The 17,056-nt window shown below is 43.1% G+C and overlaps 1 protein-coding gene across 1 annotated transcript in view; it reads right to left on the bottom strand.

Moving 5' to 3' along the window:
- The window catches only part of zranb1a (zinc finger, RAN-binding domain containing 1a), a 35,064-nt gene extending 19,037 nt beyond the window's left edge, over positions 1-16,027 (bottom strand). Inside the window, exons 1-5 of the mRNA XM_084079501.1 lie at positions 15,712-16,027; positions 13,402-14,105; positions 12,161-12,389; positions 4,145-4,332; positions 1,003-1,156 (exon numbers count right to left, since the gene is read on the bottom strand). Coding sequence (XP_083935627.1) covers positions 1,003-1,156; positions 4,145-4,332; positions 12,161-12,389; positions 13,402-14,070 — 1,240 coding nt within the window. The 5' untranslated portion in view covers positions 14,071-14,105; positions 15,712-16,027. The remainder of the gene's footprint in view (positions 1-1,002; positions 1,157-4,144; positions 4,333-12,160; positions 12,390-13,401; positions 14,106-15,711) is intronic.
- Between the last annotated feature and the right edge of the window lie 1,029 nt (positions 16,028-17,056).

The following is a 17,056-nucleotide window of genomic DNA, read 5'->3' as shown; positions in this document are numbered from 1 at the left end:
CATATAGAGCCCACACTTATTCCTTCTACTAAAGCTTTATTTCATGCATCAGACATGATTTAACCCATTTAAACCTGAGGCTGATTAAAAAAACGCCTTCTAAATCCTAACATAAGTTTACTGAAGAAAAAAAAAAATTGTATTCCAAAGATGTAAACCGGTGGAAACCTCATACGACCAAAACTGTAACTTTTCCGGATTCAAATTCAAAAGCAGCAAAAGTAGCCGATCTACAAGCTCAAACGCGTTTCGAGCTTGTAGATCGGCTACTTTTGACGGTGTAGTATGATCAAGTAGGTGCTTTAATTTACGATAAAAACACAAAGAGTTAGAATATGGAGAGATAAGAGGTTTCTGCCCGACAGCAACAATATGACGCAGATGCTTTCCCGGATTGAAAGGTATAACAACAACAACATAAAGGCTTTCCAGGTCTAAATGGGTTGGGCAGCCAGGCTGGGGGTGGACAGAGTAGTCACCTGCAGGCAGTGTTGATTTCGCCGACTAAAACTATGACGAAAAATGTTTGTCGACTACCTTTTTTCACTGACCAACTAAATAAAAACGAAATAATGATTGATGATAATGATGATTAAATATACTGACAATTTCTTCAACAAATAAAAACTAGACTAAAATGTTAAGGAGGGACTAGTGGAGAAGAGATCCAGTAGAACTAAATGATAAATAATTTTATGTTTGGTTGCGCTCGGGTGTTGCGCTCTGAAAATAGAGCTTGTAGATCGGCTATTTTCAGCGTGCAACCAAGTGTAAAATCAGCCATTACGACGCCACCAAGGCACCGCCACAATACATTTTTGTTGACAAAATCAACTGCAGATTTAGCTAAAATCGCATGATATTTAGTCGCCTAAAACTAGACTAAAACTAAAACATTTCAGATGACTAAAATATAACTAAAAGTAAATGAAATGTAAATGTTATTCAAATGACTATGACTAAAAACTAAATCATAACTTCCTGTACAAAATCAACACTGACCTGCAGGCAGGGTGAAGGTCACCAGGTCAGAGAGGAAGTAGCAGGCGAAGTCCCCTTTGCGCTGGTGCAGCGAGGCGGCGATCTCTCTGCGGATCTGCTCCGTCAGCTCAGGACACACCATGGAGGGGATGCACTTGGCTGCCTGCTGATTCACCTGGGGCGGGTTAGAGAGACATTTAAGCATTAATAGATGCCATCTATTTACATGGATTAACCAATTCAACCCGGGAACGGATCTGTGTCTCTTTAGATGTCTTTGGCTATTCAAAAATAGCAGATATACAAGCTCATAGCACGGCACCGAGTGCCGCGCTATGAGCTTGTAGATCTGCTATTTTTGAAAAATCGTGAAGATTTGTGCAAATCTTTGAATACATATTTTTTTTAACAAACATTTGTAACTGTCAAATGTCTCAACAAAGGCCTACATTTTTCTGAAAAACGATTGTTGCTATATCAGTGGTGTTCAAACATTTTCATGTCAAGGACCACCCAAAATTATTTGTTTTTGGCCTCCGAATCCCCATCAAAATATGTTTTCCAGAGACCCCCCAGAAGCAAAGATTTGAGTAAAAAATGTTTGTATGGCTAAGTCCTAATGGGCAATTTGTGAAACATTATTAAATGAGCACTTCCCACACACTAGAAAGGTTCTGTGTCTGTCTCTGTCTGTGGCGGGCATGCAGATATGCCCATATATGGACTGGAACATGCCTGAAGTCAGCACAAAGATTTATGGCAGCGCAAATCACGATCGTTGCCAACGTCTTTTTTGTTGTATATGAAAGCAACACGGTAATATGACCAGTATTTGGCTGGTGGCTGATGTTAACTCACTTTTCTGTTAAGAAATGAGTGCACACCGAAAACAGCAGATCAAGTTCACATATCTGCTTTTAGATCTGCGATTGTCAACGGACAGCTCGGCCAAACAACAAAATATAAAATCGGGCTTATGTCTGCAAAAGTTGAGGATAAGTATGATAACTATGATTATGTGTTACACATTTTGACCATACAGGATGTGTGTTATGTTGTTAGCAGAATTACATCTTACAACCAGTAGTTATTCTATGACTGCACAGCATAGAGCAGTGGTTCTCAAAACGTTTTCATGTCAAGGACCCCAAAAATGATATGCATTTGGCTGCGGACCCCCCATCTCAAAACATTCTGTTCCAGGGACCCCCAGAAGCAAAGATTTGAGCTACAAATGTTCGCTTAAAAAAATGGTATATTCAAAAGATTTGCACACATTTTCACGATTTTTCAAAAACAGCAGATCTACAAGCTCGTTTGAATAGCCAAAGTATAAAAGATTAAAGTGGTTAAAATGATTATGATACTATATTAAAACATTTTGCTGGGGACCCCCTGGAACCCCCCCCCCCCCCCCCCCCCCCCCCCAAGGACCCCACTTTGAGAACCAATGGCAAAGAGCAGGGGTCTTCAACCTTTTCAGGCCAAGGATCCCCTAGCTGAGAGAGAGATAAAACAGGGACCCCCTACTCTATATTGTATAAAATTGTGTTTCAGATGAGCTAAGTTTTTTTTTTTTACTTAGTCGGCTCTTTTTTCCCTCTACACCTATAGCCTCTTTGCCAAAAATAGCCGATCTACAAGCTCTCAACGCCTCGCAGCGCGAGGCGTTGAGAGCTTGTAGATCTGCTATTTTTGGCTAAAGTTCTCCTCAGAAAAGGGATGCTAGGATTCAAGTGGTTAATGTAAAAAATATATATATCATATCACACAAAGATTTGGCGGACCCCCTGTAGTAACTCTGAGGACCCCCTAGGGGTCCCGGACCCCCTGTTGAAGACCCCTGGCATAGAGTAACAGCCACACTGTCATCTCTGTCCTGTCTGCCACAGTCACTTGTGTGTGCTTGCGTGTGGCCTTGCGTGTCATCCCTAATCACTGCCTAGCCCTCTCTCTCTCACTGCATGCCACATGAGCTCTGTGGCACCACGTCCACTAAGAACCAATGGCGGGATTGCATGCAGCTTGGCTAATCCTAGCCACTAATCCTCAAAGTACACTTCCCCTGCAATTATAGCCATTATATCAGCTATATATTGTCTCTGCTGGGCCTCGACAATGATAGGGCCTTATGTCTGTGTAAAAAAGAAAAAGAGATGCACGCAGCAACAGGGAAATTCAGGGAGTTGTCCAGACTTCTTCGATACTGTGACCGAACCAGATAATTCGGCTTTAACCCTTTGAATCCGGGAGCGCATGCCTGTCATTTTAGATTTCTTTGGCCATTCAAAAATAGCAGATCTACAAGCAAGCTCATAGCATTTTGGGGGTCCTTGACATGAAACAGTTTGAGAACCACTGATTATAGCAACATACGTTTTTTCAAAAAACTGTTAAGATTTAGAAGACATTTGTAGAATCCCCCAGAAGCAAAGATTTGAGTTACAAATGTTTGCTTTAAAAAAATATGTATTCAAAGATTTGCACATATATTATATATTAAAATTGCAGATCTACAAGCTCATAGCGCTGCACTCGGTGCCGTGCTTTGAGCTTGTATATCTGCTATTTTTTAATAGCCAAAGAAATCTAAAATGACACAGATGTGTTCCCGGATTGAATGGGTTAAGAATGATCATATGATCCCCTGACACAAAAATCACCAGTTATCTTTTTCGCTGTGCAAATCTTGGCATCTTTCATTTGGTGTCTCACAAATGGAGGTGGAATTTGCATCTTAATGCCGTTATGCATTCTGCTGATATGAGTTTTTTAGCTGAGCCTGTGTGCGTCAGGAAGTGTGTGTGTGTGTGTGGATGGTTGAGTGAACGGACTGCCTTTTAAAATCGGCTCAGAGTATATTCACGCCTCTTAGTTCCTCAAAAGAAGGTGGCATTAAGCCTGAGTTATACGTGGTGGCGGATCGTGTCGTGCACCGAAAGTAGCCGATCTACATGCTCCTGCGTCACGCTGTGGCGCCTTGTGAGTTTGTAGGTCTGCAATTTCCGGTGTGTGGCACGGCACGCAACCAAGTACAAATCACGCTTTATCGAATGCTATATGGGTACTGTGCATTTTTTGAGTTGCTAATCCCTTTCTAGTGCGGTGGTGAAAGCAAAGCCCACTCCAACCCTCCCTCCCTCCCTCCCGTAGGCAAGCTTACCTCAGTGAGAAGGATAGCTAGCATGTCCTGCCTCTGGAAGCGGATGGCCAGGTGGACCAAGGTGAAGCCCACGTCGAACGCCGATGACCGGCTGAGGAGGCGCACCTCGTCGGCGGTGAGCTGCCGGGCGATGTCTCCACCGGAGGATTTATAGGCTTCCACGGCCGTAAGGTCGCCTTCGACCACGCCTGCAGCACAGATAGAGAGGGAAAGAGGGCGAAAAGGTCAAGGAGTGCAGGAAGCAACGGTGGGCTTGAGGGGAGGAAAAGATGGAAGAGTGCTAACACGGACTGTCAAATTTGATAAATGTGAGGGCAACACATGACCATGGTGTTTGCAGTTCGCGCTCAAGGAACAACACTTGTAATTCCCTGAAAACAGTGATTCACGTTAAGCACCTGTCAGCTCTCATGTTGCTAACCTGAAAACAGGCATGCATTGCCGTCAAGATGTCGGGGGGCGCTTGGTAAACAATACGAGCAAAACACGCTTTGTCGAATACCTCTGTGTGCTTTTCAAAATGCATCTGCAAGGCCATTTTGTCTTGATTATTTTTTTTGCGACAGAAATGCTCGGGGATGGATGGATTAGTCTGGCATTTGGAAGTGCTCCAGCTGCAGTGTGCCTGCTGGTTAATGAAAAGCGGGGACATAATGGACAGCTTGTCATGTTCATTAACCCATTAAGACCTGAGGCGATTCTTTAAAAAAAATCTAAATCCTAACAGTTTTTTGAAAAAAATATTTTAAAAAAATGTTCACGATTTTTCAAAAATAGCAGATTTACAAGCTCGTAGCGCGGCACCGAGTGCCGCGCTACGAGCTTGTACATCTGCTATTTTTGAATAGCCAAAGACATCTAAAAGTGACACAGATGCGTTCCAGGTCTCAATGGCTTAAAAGCACTACAGAGGCGTCCATCAACCCCGCGAATACACATCAAACCGCTCCTAGTCGCTAGCAATTAATCTGAATTTGCCTATGAAAATCTGCGGAGGTATTTACATAACTATGTACCAGCAGCAAGCACAGAGAAGGAGCTGAACATTGTACACCACCAAGCACAGAGGGAGCAGAGGTTCTCTCTAGCGTCTGACGTCCAAACCATAACTCAGTCATGATGACCTCTCTGGGTCAAACATGCATTTACTAGCTGACCCAGGGTGACTGGTTACCACCCTAGCATGGGACTGCAAAGCAGAAAAAAGGCAGAACACAACGTAGCTGCTAGTGATGCGCGGGTTGACCCGTAACCCGCGGGACCCGCGGGTCAACCCGCGGCGCGGGTGGGTCGAGTCAGAATCTCGGAGGCAATTATGCAGGCTGCGGGTGAGCGGGTCAAGCGCTCTCACACGCAAAAAATAAATAAATAATAACATGCTCTTGTTTTGTCTTTATTCCTAATAAGAATAAGAATAATAACGATAAAACAGTTTGAATACACTTGGGGATTATTTTCTAACCATGATTTTACAGAATCAGGGGCGGGTTGAGCCATAGATTTATATATGGGTTCGTGGGGCGGGTTGAGGCGGGTTGGGTTCCGTGGCGGGGCGGGGCGGGGCGGGCCGAGTCATGAAAAAACCCGACCCGCGCATCACTAGTAGCTGCTAAAAAACTAGCTACCAGAGAGCTGTGACAGACGTGGGGACAGTTTGTACACATTCACTGCCTCCCATTCCGCCTTCTCCAGAGTCTGTAGTCCGTCCCAACATCTGTTATGACTGAAACCAGAGGCGGGGGTTAGTGCGGAGAACCCGGAAGTGCATGGCTAATTTTAACGGATTCCCAGAGAGAGTACATTCTCCGGCAGGGAAGTAGAGAGCAGGGTTGCCAGATCTGCTTATTGTAATTTCCCCGCAATATTTTATTTGAAAGTAGCCGATCTACAAGCTCACAACGCGTCGCATCGCGACGCGTTGTGAGCTTGTAGATCTGCTATTTTCAAATAGCTGATGTATATGTTGAAGTGCTCATGTGGCCCATAGTTGCTTCTTTTGGGCTGGTTTTCCTAGACCTGGTTGCTTGTTTCTCTCACAGAAACTGGCAACACTGGTAGAGAGCTCTAATGCATTACCTTCAGAGAGGACCTGAGGCCGGAACATTTCAAGAATGTTCCTGTGACTTTTAACCATGCCTAGGTGACATTTGTCAAACAATTTCCATGGGCTGACAAAGGCTTTAAGGTTAGGCTACATATAACCAATGCTATGTTGGAGATGGTGTATGAAAAGGTGAAGGACAGAGCGAGCTCACTTGTGTGTGGACGCATTAGTGCCTGGGTGACATTTCAGCATATAAGATCAGGGTCTTTCCCTGGCTCAGAACGGACCTTTGGGGGGTGACTACACACACACACACACACACACACGACAGTAAGCATGATTGGTCTCCGTCATGACTACTACGCACAGTGAACAGTGAATGCAATGAGTCTGTGTGGCCGTATTTGAAATCCATGCATTTTCCTGTTATTTCTGACCATTTGATAAACCAAAAAATGACTTGTGCTTGAGTAACCTAAATGAAAACCCAATTAACAAATCTAGCTAGTTCTATAGTGATGTTATTATAATGGCCGATTCATTAAAAAAAACTGTAGCATATTACAAGTCGATGCCCATCGTATTTTGATGTCAGCCGACCGTAGGTGAAATGCTTACCGTCTTACGGCTTGACCAATGTGCAAAACTTTGCAATGCTAATGGAAAAACACTGATCATTCAACACATCAAACCAACATCAGTACTGCTGTTTGGAATCAGACATGTGGAATGGACTTAAACAGTAAAGCTTTTTTTTTCCTCACACAGAAATACGAATATGTATGTATTACGATACGTAACGGTTGTGTTGGAAAAAAGTGCAGTAGCAAAACCTCAACTTTGGTCCCTTTCATTCATATCACTCTTTGTAGGAAATCTCCAAGATGACAAGAAATGGACCCATAGATGTGAAGCCAAAATGTACTGATAACCACCATCTTCAAACCACAGAATTTGAGTGGGTTTGAATGGGCTGAACTGTAAACAATCTATTAAACACACACACACACACACACACACACACACACACACACACACACACACACACACACACACACACACACACACACACACACACACACACACACACACACACACACACACACACACACACACACACACACACACACACACACACACACACACACACACTTTTATGTACTCAATTCTTATCATTTTGGCTGGTGATTCTCCAATTGGCGCTGGCTAAAGCCTCTTTGGGCGGCACCAAAATGTCCTCTATGCAGGACAGAAGAAGATACAGAGAGAAACCTTCTGGAAAATCTTAGATTTATGTTTGGGCTATTGTCATTTTTAAAAGCAAGTACTCCAGTGCTTTAACTCAAGAACTCAAGTACAAATTTGACTGAGAAACTTTCACTTGTGCTTGAGTAATATTTGACCAGGAGTATCTATGCTTTGACTCAAGTACTGGGGTTGAGTACTATGTCCACCACTGTTATCAACACAATAACTTCGAGTCTAATAAGAACGACAGAGCTCTTTTATCAAAGCTTGGGGCGGGTGGGGGTGGGACTCATTGAATTCCAATTATATAACATTGCTTGCTTAAAAAGCAGTCAGCAGCGTAATGTTTTCATGTTTTTATAAAGACTCATTTTCTCCGCAAGAGGAAAATGTATTCGGTTACAGTCTTTTGTTGGCTCGCTTGAAACAAAAGAACAATATTAAACAAACAGTGTCCATTTCCTCGTGAGGAAAAACAGAATCAATGGGATCGTCCAGTTTTTGGCCCAGATGGGGCAGCGCTGAAACAACATCAAACATGAACTGCGGGGGAACAAGCCGAGCCAGTGTGAGGCGTAGGTTCTGAGACTAGAGGAAGTGCTGGACCAGGCCATAATGGACTGCCTGGCTCGGACACTTCCTCCATCAACAAATACCACCAGACGCACTTTGAAGAGCCTGCCCTGCTGCAATGCGTTACAACATGACTGAGACAAATTAGATCCCATGGCACAACAACTAGAAGCAGATAAAGCAAAAGAGGCCCAGGGTTATTCATCAGCAAGTCATAAGGCAGGGAGTTAACCCTTTAAGAACGCATCCGTGTGTCATTTTTAGATTTCTTTGGCTAAATTGCTATTTCAAAAAATAGCAGATCTACAAGCTCATAGCGTGGCATCGTGTGCCACACTATGAGCTTGTAGATCTGCTATTTTTTTTAGAAAAATCATGAACATCTGTGAAAATCTGTGAAAAAACATTTTAACTCAAATCTTTGCTTCTGGGGATTCTACAAATGTCTTCTAAATCCTAACAGTTTTAAAATATATATATACTGTATGTTGCTATAATCAGTGGTTCTCAAACGTTTTCATGTCAAGCCCCCCAAAAATTATATGTATTTGGCCACGGACCCCCATCTCAAAATATGTTGTTCCAGGGACCCCCCCCCAGAAGCAAAGATCTGAGTTACAACTGTTCGCTTGTAAAAAATACATTCAAAGATTAGCACACATTTTCACGATTTTTCAAAAATAACAGATCTACAAGCTCGTATGAGCTTGTAGATCTGCTATGTTTGAATAGCCAAAGAACTCTAAAAATGACACGGTCCCCGGTTCCCGGTCTTAATGGGTTCATGAACCATAAAAAGGCTTATGTCAGGACAGATCATATAGGGCATTGGTTCTCAAAGTGGGGTCCGGGGACCCCCAGGGGTACTTGAGGGGGTTCCAGGGGGTCCCCAGCTAAATGATGGATAGGAACCAAATGGACCCTTATGGGTCTGTAACTCTGAGAGTGTACAAATGGAACCAAATGGACCCTAACGGGTCCATTTGGTTCCATTTGTACACTCTCAGAGTTAAATTAACATTGATTTCACAATATGAATTGGGGTCCCAGAGACATACATGCCATTAAATGGGGGTCCGTAGCCCTAATGCATGTCAAACTGGGGGTCCTTGAAATTAAAATGGTTGAAATCACTGCTAGAGAGCCGTAAAAATCTTCTATTATGGGGGTCCCTGGCTTATCTTTTCAAATGGGGGTCCGCGGTCTAATAAGTGTCTATTTGGGGGTCCTTGGCACGAAAAGGTTTGAGAACCACTGATATAGGGCATAGGTGAATAACCTCACTGGTACCTCTGTCTGTTCCCCCTGGAATAATATTTTCTACTCCTCAGTCCTCAGCAGCAAAACAATCCAAACAGGCAGAGAGGCAGGAGGGAGAGCAATGTGTGTGTGAAGGTCAGGAGGACTCTGATCACATGCTCTGGTCTTCTTTTTAGCAGAGGGGGGGGGGGGGGGGGGGACAGCAACGACGACGACCGACTGGTGCTCATGTCTTGTCAAGGCTATTTTTGCCTGCTGGCTTGCTTGGCTCAGCACATAGACACCACTGTTTACAAGGGCTGTTGACGGGGAGCCAGCCAGGGGGGGAGCCTCGGATCCAGGGGCTCCACTCTAGCTCTGCTGCCCAGACGGTCCATTCATCCACCAACCACCAGGCCAGGAAAACACTCACACACACACACAGACACTCTCACTATAGCCTGAAAAGATGCTCACAGTGCTGACAGATACCCCAGGGGTTTGGTGGGGGGGGACTAGTGGGATCGTATTCCTACTATCCCCATTCAGATCTCCCCCCAGCACACATCGTCGCTCAGGCAGTTAGTATGTCCATATTTCATCATTTAACCCATTGAGACCTGAAGCCGATTCTACATGTCTCCAAAATCTCAACAGTATTCTGAAAAACGTATGTTTCTATATCAGTGGTGCTCAATCTTTTTCATGTCAAGGACCCCCAAAATGATATGTATTTGGCCGCGGACCCCCATCAAAATATTTTGTTCCAGGGACCCCCAGAAGCAAAGTTTTGAGTTCGCTTTAAAAATATAAATAAATTTGCACACATTTTCACGATTTTTCAAAAATAGCAGATCTACAAGCTCGTAGCGCGGCACTCGGTGCCGTGCTATGAGCTTGTATATCTGCTATTTTTGGATAGCCAAAGTGTAAAATAATGCTTTTTAGCTCAAATCTAAAAATGACACAGTTCCAGGTCTTAATGGGTTAATATTTGTACATAAATGTATAACCCATTTTATACTTAGATTGTATGACTGTGTTGCACAAAAGTAGCAAAAATAGATCTACAAGCGAATCGCAATGTTGTGACCTTGAAAATGTGTTATTGAGTGGTGCCAACCACTCCTATATCTGACTTTGTCTGTGCGTCCGGGTGTATGTATGTCCAATAAACAAACATTGATGACAACATCAATACGGGGCTCATCAAAGGCACCGCTCTCTTCACACAGGGTGTGATTTTTTTTTAAACATCTTGGAACATGCCCAAAATAGGGGTAAAGTGGTATAGTGTATCTGTGGGTTTTATGGATATTTAACCATTAAAAAGTATTAACAAGCGATAGTGAGTGACTAAAATAATAATGACTACATTGATTGGATCCAGTGGAACACCGGTTATTTTTCCCATTATCTTAAAAGGTTACGGCTTTGGACATACAAAGAGTTTCTACCTGACAGCAACGCCAACGGCATGCATTTTCATAGGGCTGACGTTTTTGCACCATATTCACACTGATCATGAGACAAAAATCATCTCAAGCTACCGATAGCTTCCACCAGCAAACAGCCTCCCGTGTAACGAAACCTTCTCACATTCTACTACAGTTAGGGCGGGCCTTGCCAAGCCGTTGTCTTAGTTACAAATAAAAGGTTACACACAATACGCTTTGTCATCATAGTGTACTCTATACTCTACAGTTTCGAGTCTAAACAATAGATGAGTGTGCAGGCCAAGAGCCAGAAGTGTTGCCATCTGTCACCAAAACACCAAATGGTTTATACAGCTACACACAGACCTAGTCCTATAGAGGCTGAGGTCACCATCTGCACAGTAGGGGAAACTTGAATCCACACTCACTGTCATTGACCTCAGACAGTACAACTATTACCTCTGTCTACAACACTGGTATGTAACTCTCTCTCCACAGCACTATCACACAGCGTGACATCATGAACTGCAACAATAATAATAGCCCTGCCATCACAATAGAAGCGTTGACATGTAACCAGGGAAGTTAGGTCTCAAATAAAGCTCAGTCTATGCTTCCAGTTCCATCGTACACTTAATGTAAATACAACTATAGGAATGCACTTACCAGAATGCATCACAACAAACCCATGAATGGGAGGGGTGGGGGGGGGAGTGTGAGTGAGTGATGGGTCGTTCATGATTGATTAGTTCAAAATTGATTCGTTCAAAATAACTAGTTCTTTGGCGTGAACGTGAGCGAACCCGTTCACTTCCTGATACTGTTATGTTTACGCTTTCGTTCATACCCCCCCGTCCTCTCCCCCCGTACACAGGGACGGACGGGAGGGCAGGCTGTACACACGACGACATAATAATGACGCTCCCGCGATAGTGTCTTTCACTAGACAATAGCGCTACTGAGCGGTGAACGTGAACGAATCATTTGAACGGATCATTGCCGTGAACATCAACGCAACCGTTCGTTCACTGAAATGAACGTTTTTTTTGTCCGACCACTAGTACGCAGCAGCCATTAACCCATTAAGACCTGAGACCATGTCTAAAATCCTAAATCTAAATCCTAACAATTTTTCTGAAAAAAATATAAAAAAAATATTTTCACGATTTTTCAAAAATAGCAGATCTACAAGCTCGTAGCGTGGCACTCGGTGCCGCGCTATAAGCTTGTAGTTCTGCTATTTTTGAATAGCCAAAGAAATCTAAAGTGACACAGATGCGTTCCAGGTCTTAATGGGTTAATCACATCATGAACTGTGGCATCCCTTGCATGTCGAACAAAGGCAAACGCATACAATATAGCCGATCTACAAGGTCACACAACTTGTCGAGTTGCGATGCACTGTTGAGCTTGTAGATCGGCGGTTTGGTGCAGATGGGAAAAAAAGGGTAGACCCCTTGTTAAGAAACAACTTACCAGCACAAGCGTTGAGGAACAGCCAGTCTGTTTTCCTCATTCTGTTTTTTATCTGCTTTAGCTTTTTGAAGTCGATCTCTTGCTCCTCTCTGGTGCTCATGGCGCCGGCGGCCAGCTCTATCCTCTGGAAGTCCATCTTCACCTCTGTCTCCCTCTTGGAGGTGGGTGGGGATCTCCTCTGGCCTCCCTGGCCTCCTCCGCTGCAGCTGCCCCTCCACCGGGCCCTGTCCTAGAGTTGGACGATAAAAACTTCAAGTCAATATCACCAAGAATGACTTCATTTTTTTTGCCTCGATTACGTTTTATGTATGTATGTAGGTGTGTGTGTGTGTGTGTGTGTGTGTGTGTGTGTGTGTGTGTGTGTGTGTGTGTGTGTGTGTGTGTGTGTGTGTGTGTGTGTGTGTGTGTGCATATACTGAATAGCAGATCTACAAGCTAACAATGCATCGCGCTGCGATGTAACAAAGTATAATACATGGTTAAGTGGTTGATCAGACTAATCGATTTAGTCGATTATAAACAATCTATTAGAATTTTGTCATGTTGATTTGTTGATGTATAAAAATAAACTGCTCAAAAAAATAAAGGGAACACTTTGATCCCTCAATTCTTTTGAGCGGTTTTCGTTAGCATTATGTACACAGTTCATGAAAAAACTCAAAGGAATTAATAAGGGATCAAAGTGTTCACTTTATTTTTTTGAGCAGTGTATATATATTTAAAAAGACAAAAAGCCTTGCTTCTCATGTCCAAGATTGGAGGAGTTTTGGAGGGAGGTTGGGCATGGAAATACAGAGGATCTTGTTAATATTGTACCAGAACCAAAATTATTTCTGCTTGGCCTCTATCCAGTTGGACGCCGTATAAGGTGCAATGAACAAATGTTTATAGATATCCGTCGTTTTACAGGCTAAAAGAGTATAATAACATTATCCTGGAAGATGCCGGACAAGCATTGCACAGTGGGTCAGGGAAATGGCAACCTAAAAATTACATTTATTCTTAAGGACAAACAAGATATGTTTGAGGGGGTGTGGGGTCGTTTTATACAATATGTCAAAAAGAAAATCTGTCACATTTAATGGAAGAACCTGGAGAGGAGTAGTGCTGATGTTATTGTTATTGCTGTGTGGTCCTTTTATGTAATTACCCATTTTGTTTTCTGTATTGTAATATAATGTTGGAATGTTGTTTGGAAAAAGAAAAAAAATCAATACATATATAATATAGCCCAGCCCTACCCTGGCCTGCTCGTTGATGACGGGGGAGGGCTCCGGCGACTCGGCCAGCTCTATGGCGTTGTCCTGGTGGATGTTGTTGTTGGGCTTGGCGTGGTCGCACACCACGCACTTGCTGGTCTTGGGCAAGTTCTGGTATGTGCAGCCCGCGCAAGTCCAGTGCTGCTGGCGGGTGTTGAGCCTGTTCTTGTCGTTGTACTCCTCGCAGGAGGGGTCCACGGGGGACGGGCTGCTCGCGGGGCGGCAGCCGCCCGCATTGGAGCCGCCCCCCGACGACGAGGTCTGGGGCTGAGACTCCGTGGGGCTGCAGGTCCTCTGGCGCTGCGACAGGCACTGCGTGCAGCGGATGGCCCGGGGCCAGTTCAGGTAGGTGCACAGGTGGCAGGACCACTTGCTGGCGGCCTCGGCCGTGTTGTTGAGCGGCCTGACCCGGGGCCGGGCGCTGGAGTCCGGGCAGATGAGGGGGCTGTTAGTGTTGTTGCCACTGTTGTTGTCTGTCCTTGGCACTAGGTCCCATTCCTCCCGACCCGGGCTGCTCCGGTAAGGTTCCTCTGTGATGATGGCGGTGGGACCTCTGGACCTCTGCGCGCGGCACATGGTGCACTTGGCCGCGGAGGGCCAGTTTTCGTAGGTGCAATAGTCGCAGGACCATTTCGTCTTGTTCTCCGTCATCGTGGATTTGCTTCTGTTTTTTTTTTTGGTTCAACCTGTACAGAATAAAACAGCAGGATTAGACAAACCACATGCAAAGTGTGCAAGCACGCACTCACGGTCTGTCTGTGTCCTCTATTTAATAGAGGACACAGACAGACCGTGTGTGCGTCTTCAACAGGGGTCTTCAACAGGGGGTCTGCTCAGAGTTACTACAAGAGGGCCACCAAATCTTTGTGTTATAGGATTTTTTTGATTTCTCTTTTTTATATTTACCACTTGAACCCTATCATCACTATTCTGAGGAACATTAGCCGAAAATAGCAGATCTACAAGCTCACAACGAGAGCTTATCTGCTTTTTTCAGCAAAGCGGTTTGGAGTAGAGGGAAAAAGGAGCAAAGCAAGAACAGGCCAAAAGGTGAAGTTTACTAATAATTGAGGGTTAAATATCTGAAATAGACGACACAACCCTGATCAATGAAGCTAGCTACCTCTTATGAAAATGTAGTGGGGATCCCTGCTTCAGCTGTCTCTTAGCTAAGGGGTCCTCCTTATAGCCTGAAAAACGTTGAAGACCCCTGCTCTATTACACGACTGCACTGGAAATGGAACCATAAACTAGTCTTGGGTCAGAGTCCAGTCCACTCTCCTGGGTCAACAATGAACTTGGACTAATGTCAATGTGTTCAGGATTATGCAAACTGTCTATTGGAATAGTTAGGTCATCTTTGGGGACAGCAGCTGTATTTCCCCTCAGAGTCACAGAGGGTAGTTATATAAACATAATAAAATGTGAAAAATAAAATAATAATAATAAAATAAATGATAATAAAATGTAAAAAATAAAAATGGTCAGGTCATCTTTGGGGACAGCAGCTGTATTTCCCCTCAGGCAGAGTGTAGTTATATAACATAATAAAATGTGAACAATACAATAATAATACAAATAAAATAAATAAATAATAATAAAATGTAAATAAATAAAAATGGTCAGGTCATCTTTGGGGACAGCAACTGTATTTCCCCTTAGACAGAGTGTAGTTATATAAACATAATGAAATGTGGAAAAAATACAATAATAATAAATAAATAAAATAAATAAATAATAATAATAAAAAATAAAAATGGTCAGGTCATCTTTGGGGACAGCAACTGCATTCCCCATCAGACAGGATGTAGTTATATAACAATAAAATGTGAACAATACAATAATAATACAAATAAAGTTAGAAAAATAATAAAATGTAAAAAACAAAAATGGTCAGGTCATCTTTGGGGACAGCAGCTGTATTTCCCCACAGACAGTGTAGTTACATAACATAATAAAATACCAGCCAGAGCTATTATATCGACATTATCGAGCACAGTTTGGCAGCCAGGGGTTTATTAAACATGTTATTATGGGTAGTTAGCGTTAGCATAGCAGCTCGTGTAAATGTTAAAGATGTTAACACACTCACTATAGGGTTCTTTAGCTGCTTTAGTTTGATAATAATAACTACTAGCCAAACAGCTAACAGTTAGCTTGGGGGGTAATGTTGTTGACTACAGTATGTAACATAAACCGTTAAATAGTCTGACGAGGAGGAAAAGCGTCTCGTTAAATAACATTACGTAACAAACTAAACACGACTATTACAGACATGTCAAACTATCTTACCGTGTCACGGTTCTCTGCTGTGTTTCTGGAGTCCCGTAGAAAAAGCACAACAGACGTAGAAAAACCACAACAAACCCTCAGTCCACTAGTCCTCCTCCTCCTCCTCCTCGATCTAGTTCAATAATCCAAGTGTATTTCAAAAGCATTTATACTCCCTCACGTCATTACATGTTTAACAATAATACTAGCTAAACGACGCCAGCGTAAAGAAGCCCCTTGTCTTCTATATCATGTTGTAAATAAATCCCCCTCACGGTCACAGTCTACACAGTCACTCCATGGTTGTTTTTTTCACATCGTCTCCTCCGTGTTTTAATGGCGGCGACGGGGAGACAAATGAACACCAGGGGCAAAATAAACGCTCAGCCTCAACACAGAGCAGAGAGAGGCAGGCCAGGCTGCCTGGCTCCGTCACGAATCATCTGGTACACAACACAACGGGATTGGACCAGGACTAGATGCGTTACTTTGAAAAAGAGTAACACTGTGGCCGATCACAAAGTAATAGAACAACAACATTATCCTTTGATGTCCCTTCAATAAAGGTATAATCTAGTAAACGGTGACTGTAAACCTGTACATCTATATATCTATCCATTCATCTATAAGTGTGTCCCCTTTTGGCCTTAGTTGTTGTTGGGGTATTTGCCAATTAAAGGTAGGGTAAGTGATATACAATGTTAATGTTATCTAAATCTAATTGTCTAAATGTCATAATCGATTAAATACATATATGATAGTCTTGATCCAAGGCTAGGTAAGTGTCAGTGATATTTTTGGTTAAAACAAACAGTTTTGGGGTTAAAAGGTTAAATCACTATATTCTGATAGTAATCATTGCTATATAGTGTTTGTTCAGTAAAGGTATATCTCCAGCTCTTTAATAAACAGAAAATACATTTTCAGGTGGGTTGCCAATTTCAGCCAATCAGGAGACAGTACCCATTTATCAGCTTCAATGCTCCTCTACATTTACTCATATAGCCTAACTATTAGGAGCAGTGGGCGCTATGAAGCTTCTATTTCTGGAATGTATATTAATGAATAAAACGTTATTATTTTAACCAATATGTAGGGAAGAGTATATAACTAGCACATGTACAGTGTTTGAAGGTGTTCTAGTCCCTATAGTCTTCTATTATCTTCCCAGGCCAAACAGGGATTCCCTCTTAGACTTAAACGGTATCAAACATTTAATCCCATCTGGGATTTGAACTCATGGCCTTCCTCCAACAACAGGCAGAGAGTCTACCACTACACTATTGTGCAACTCTCATGCCTGTAATCAGGCCACTTGTTTTGGAAAGCGTTCGTTTTAGTTCACTCAATGTCAACAAATACATGA

Source organism: Gymnoscopelus microlampas, assembly GCF_963454915.1.
Source record: "Gymnoscopelus microlampas genome assembly, chromosome: 14".
NCBI lineage: Eukaryota > Metazoa > Chordata > Actinopteri > Myctophiformes > Myctophidae > Gymnoscopelus > Gymnoscopelus microlampas.
This window is presented reverse-complemented; position numbering and strand designations above follow the sequence as displayed.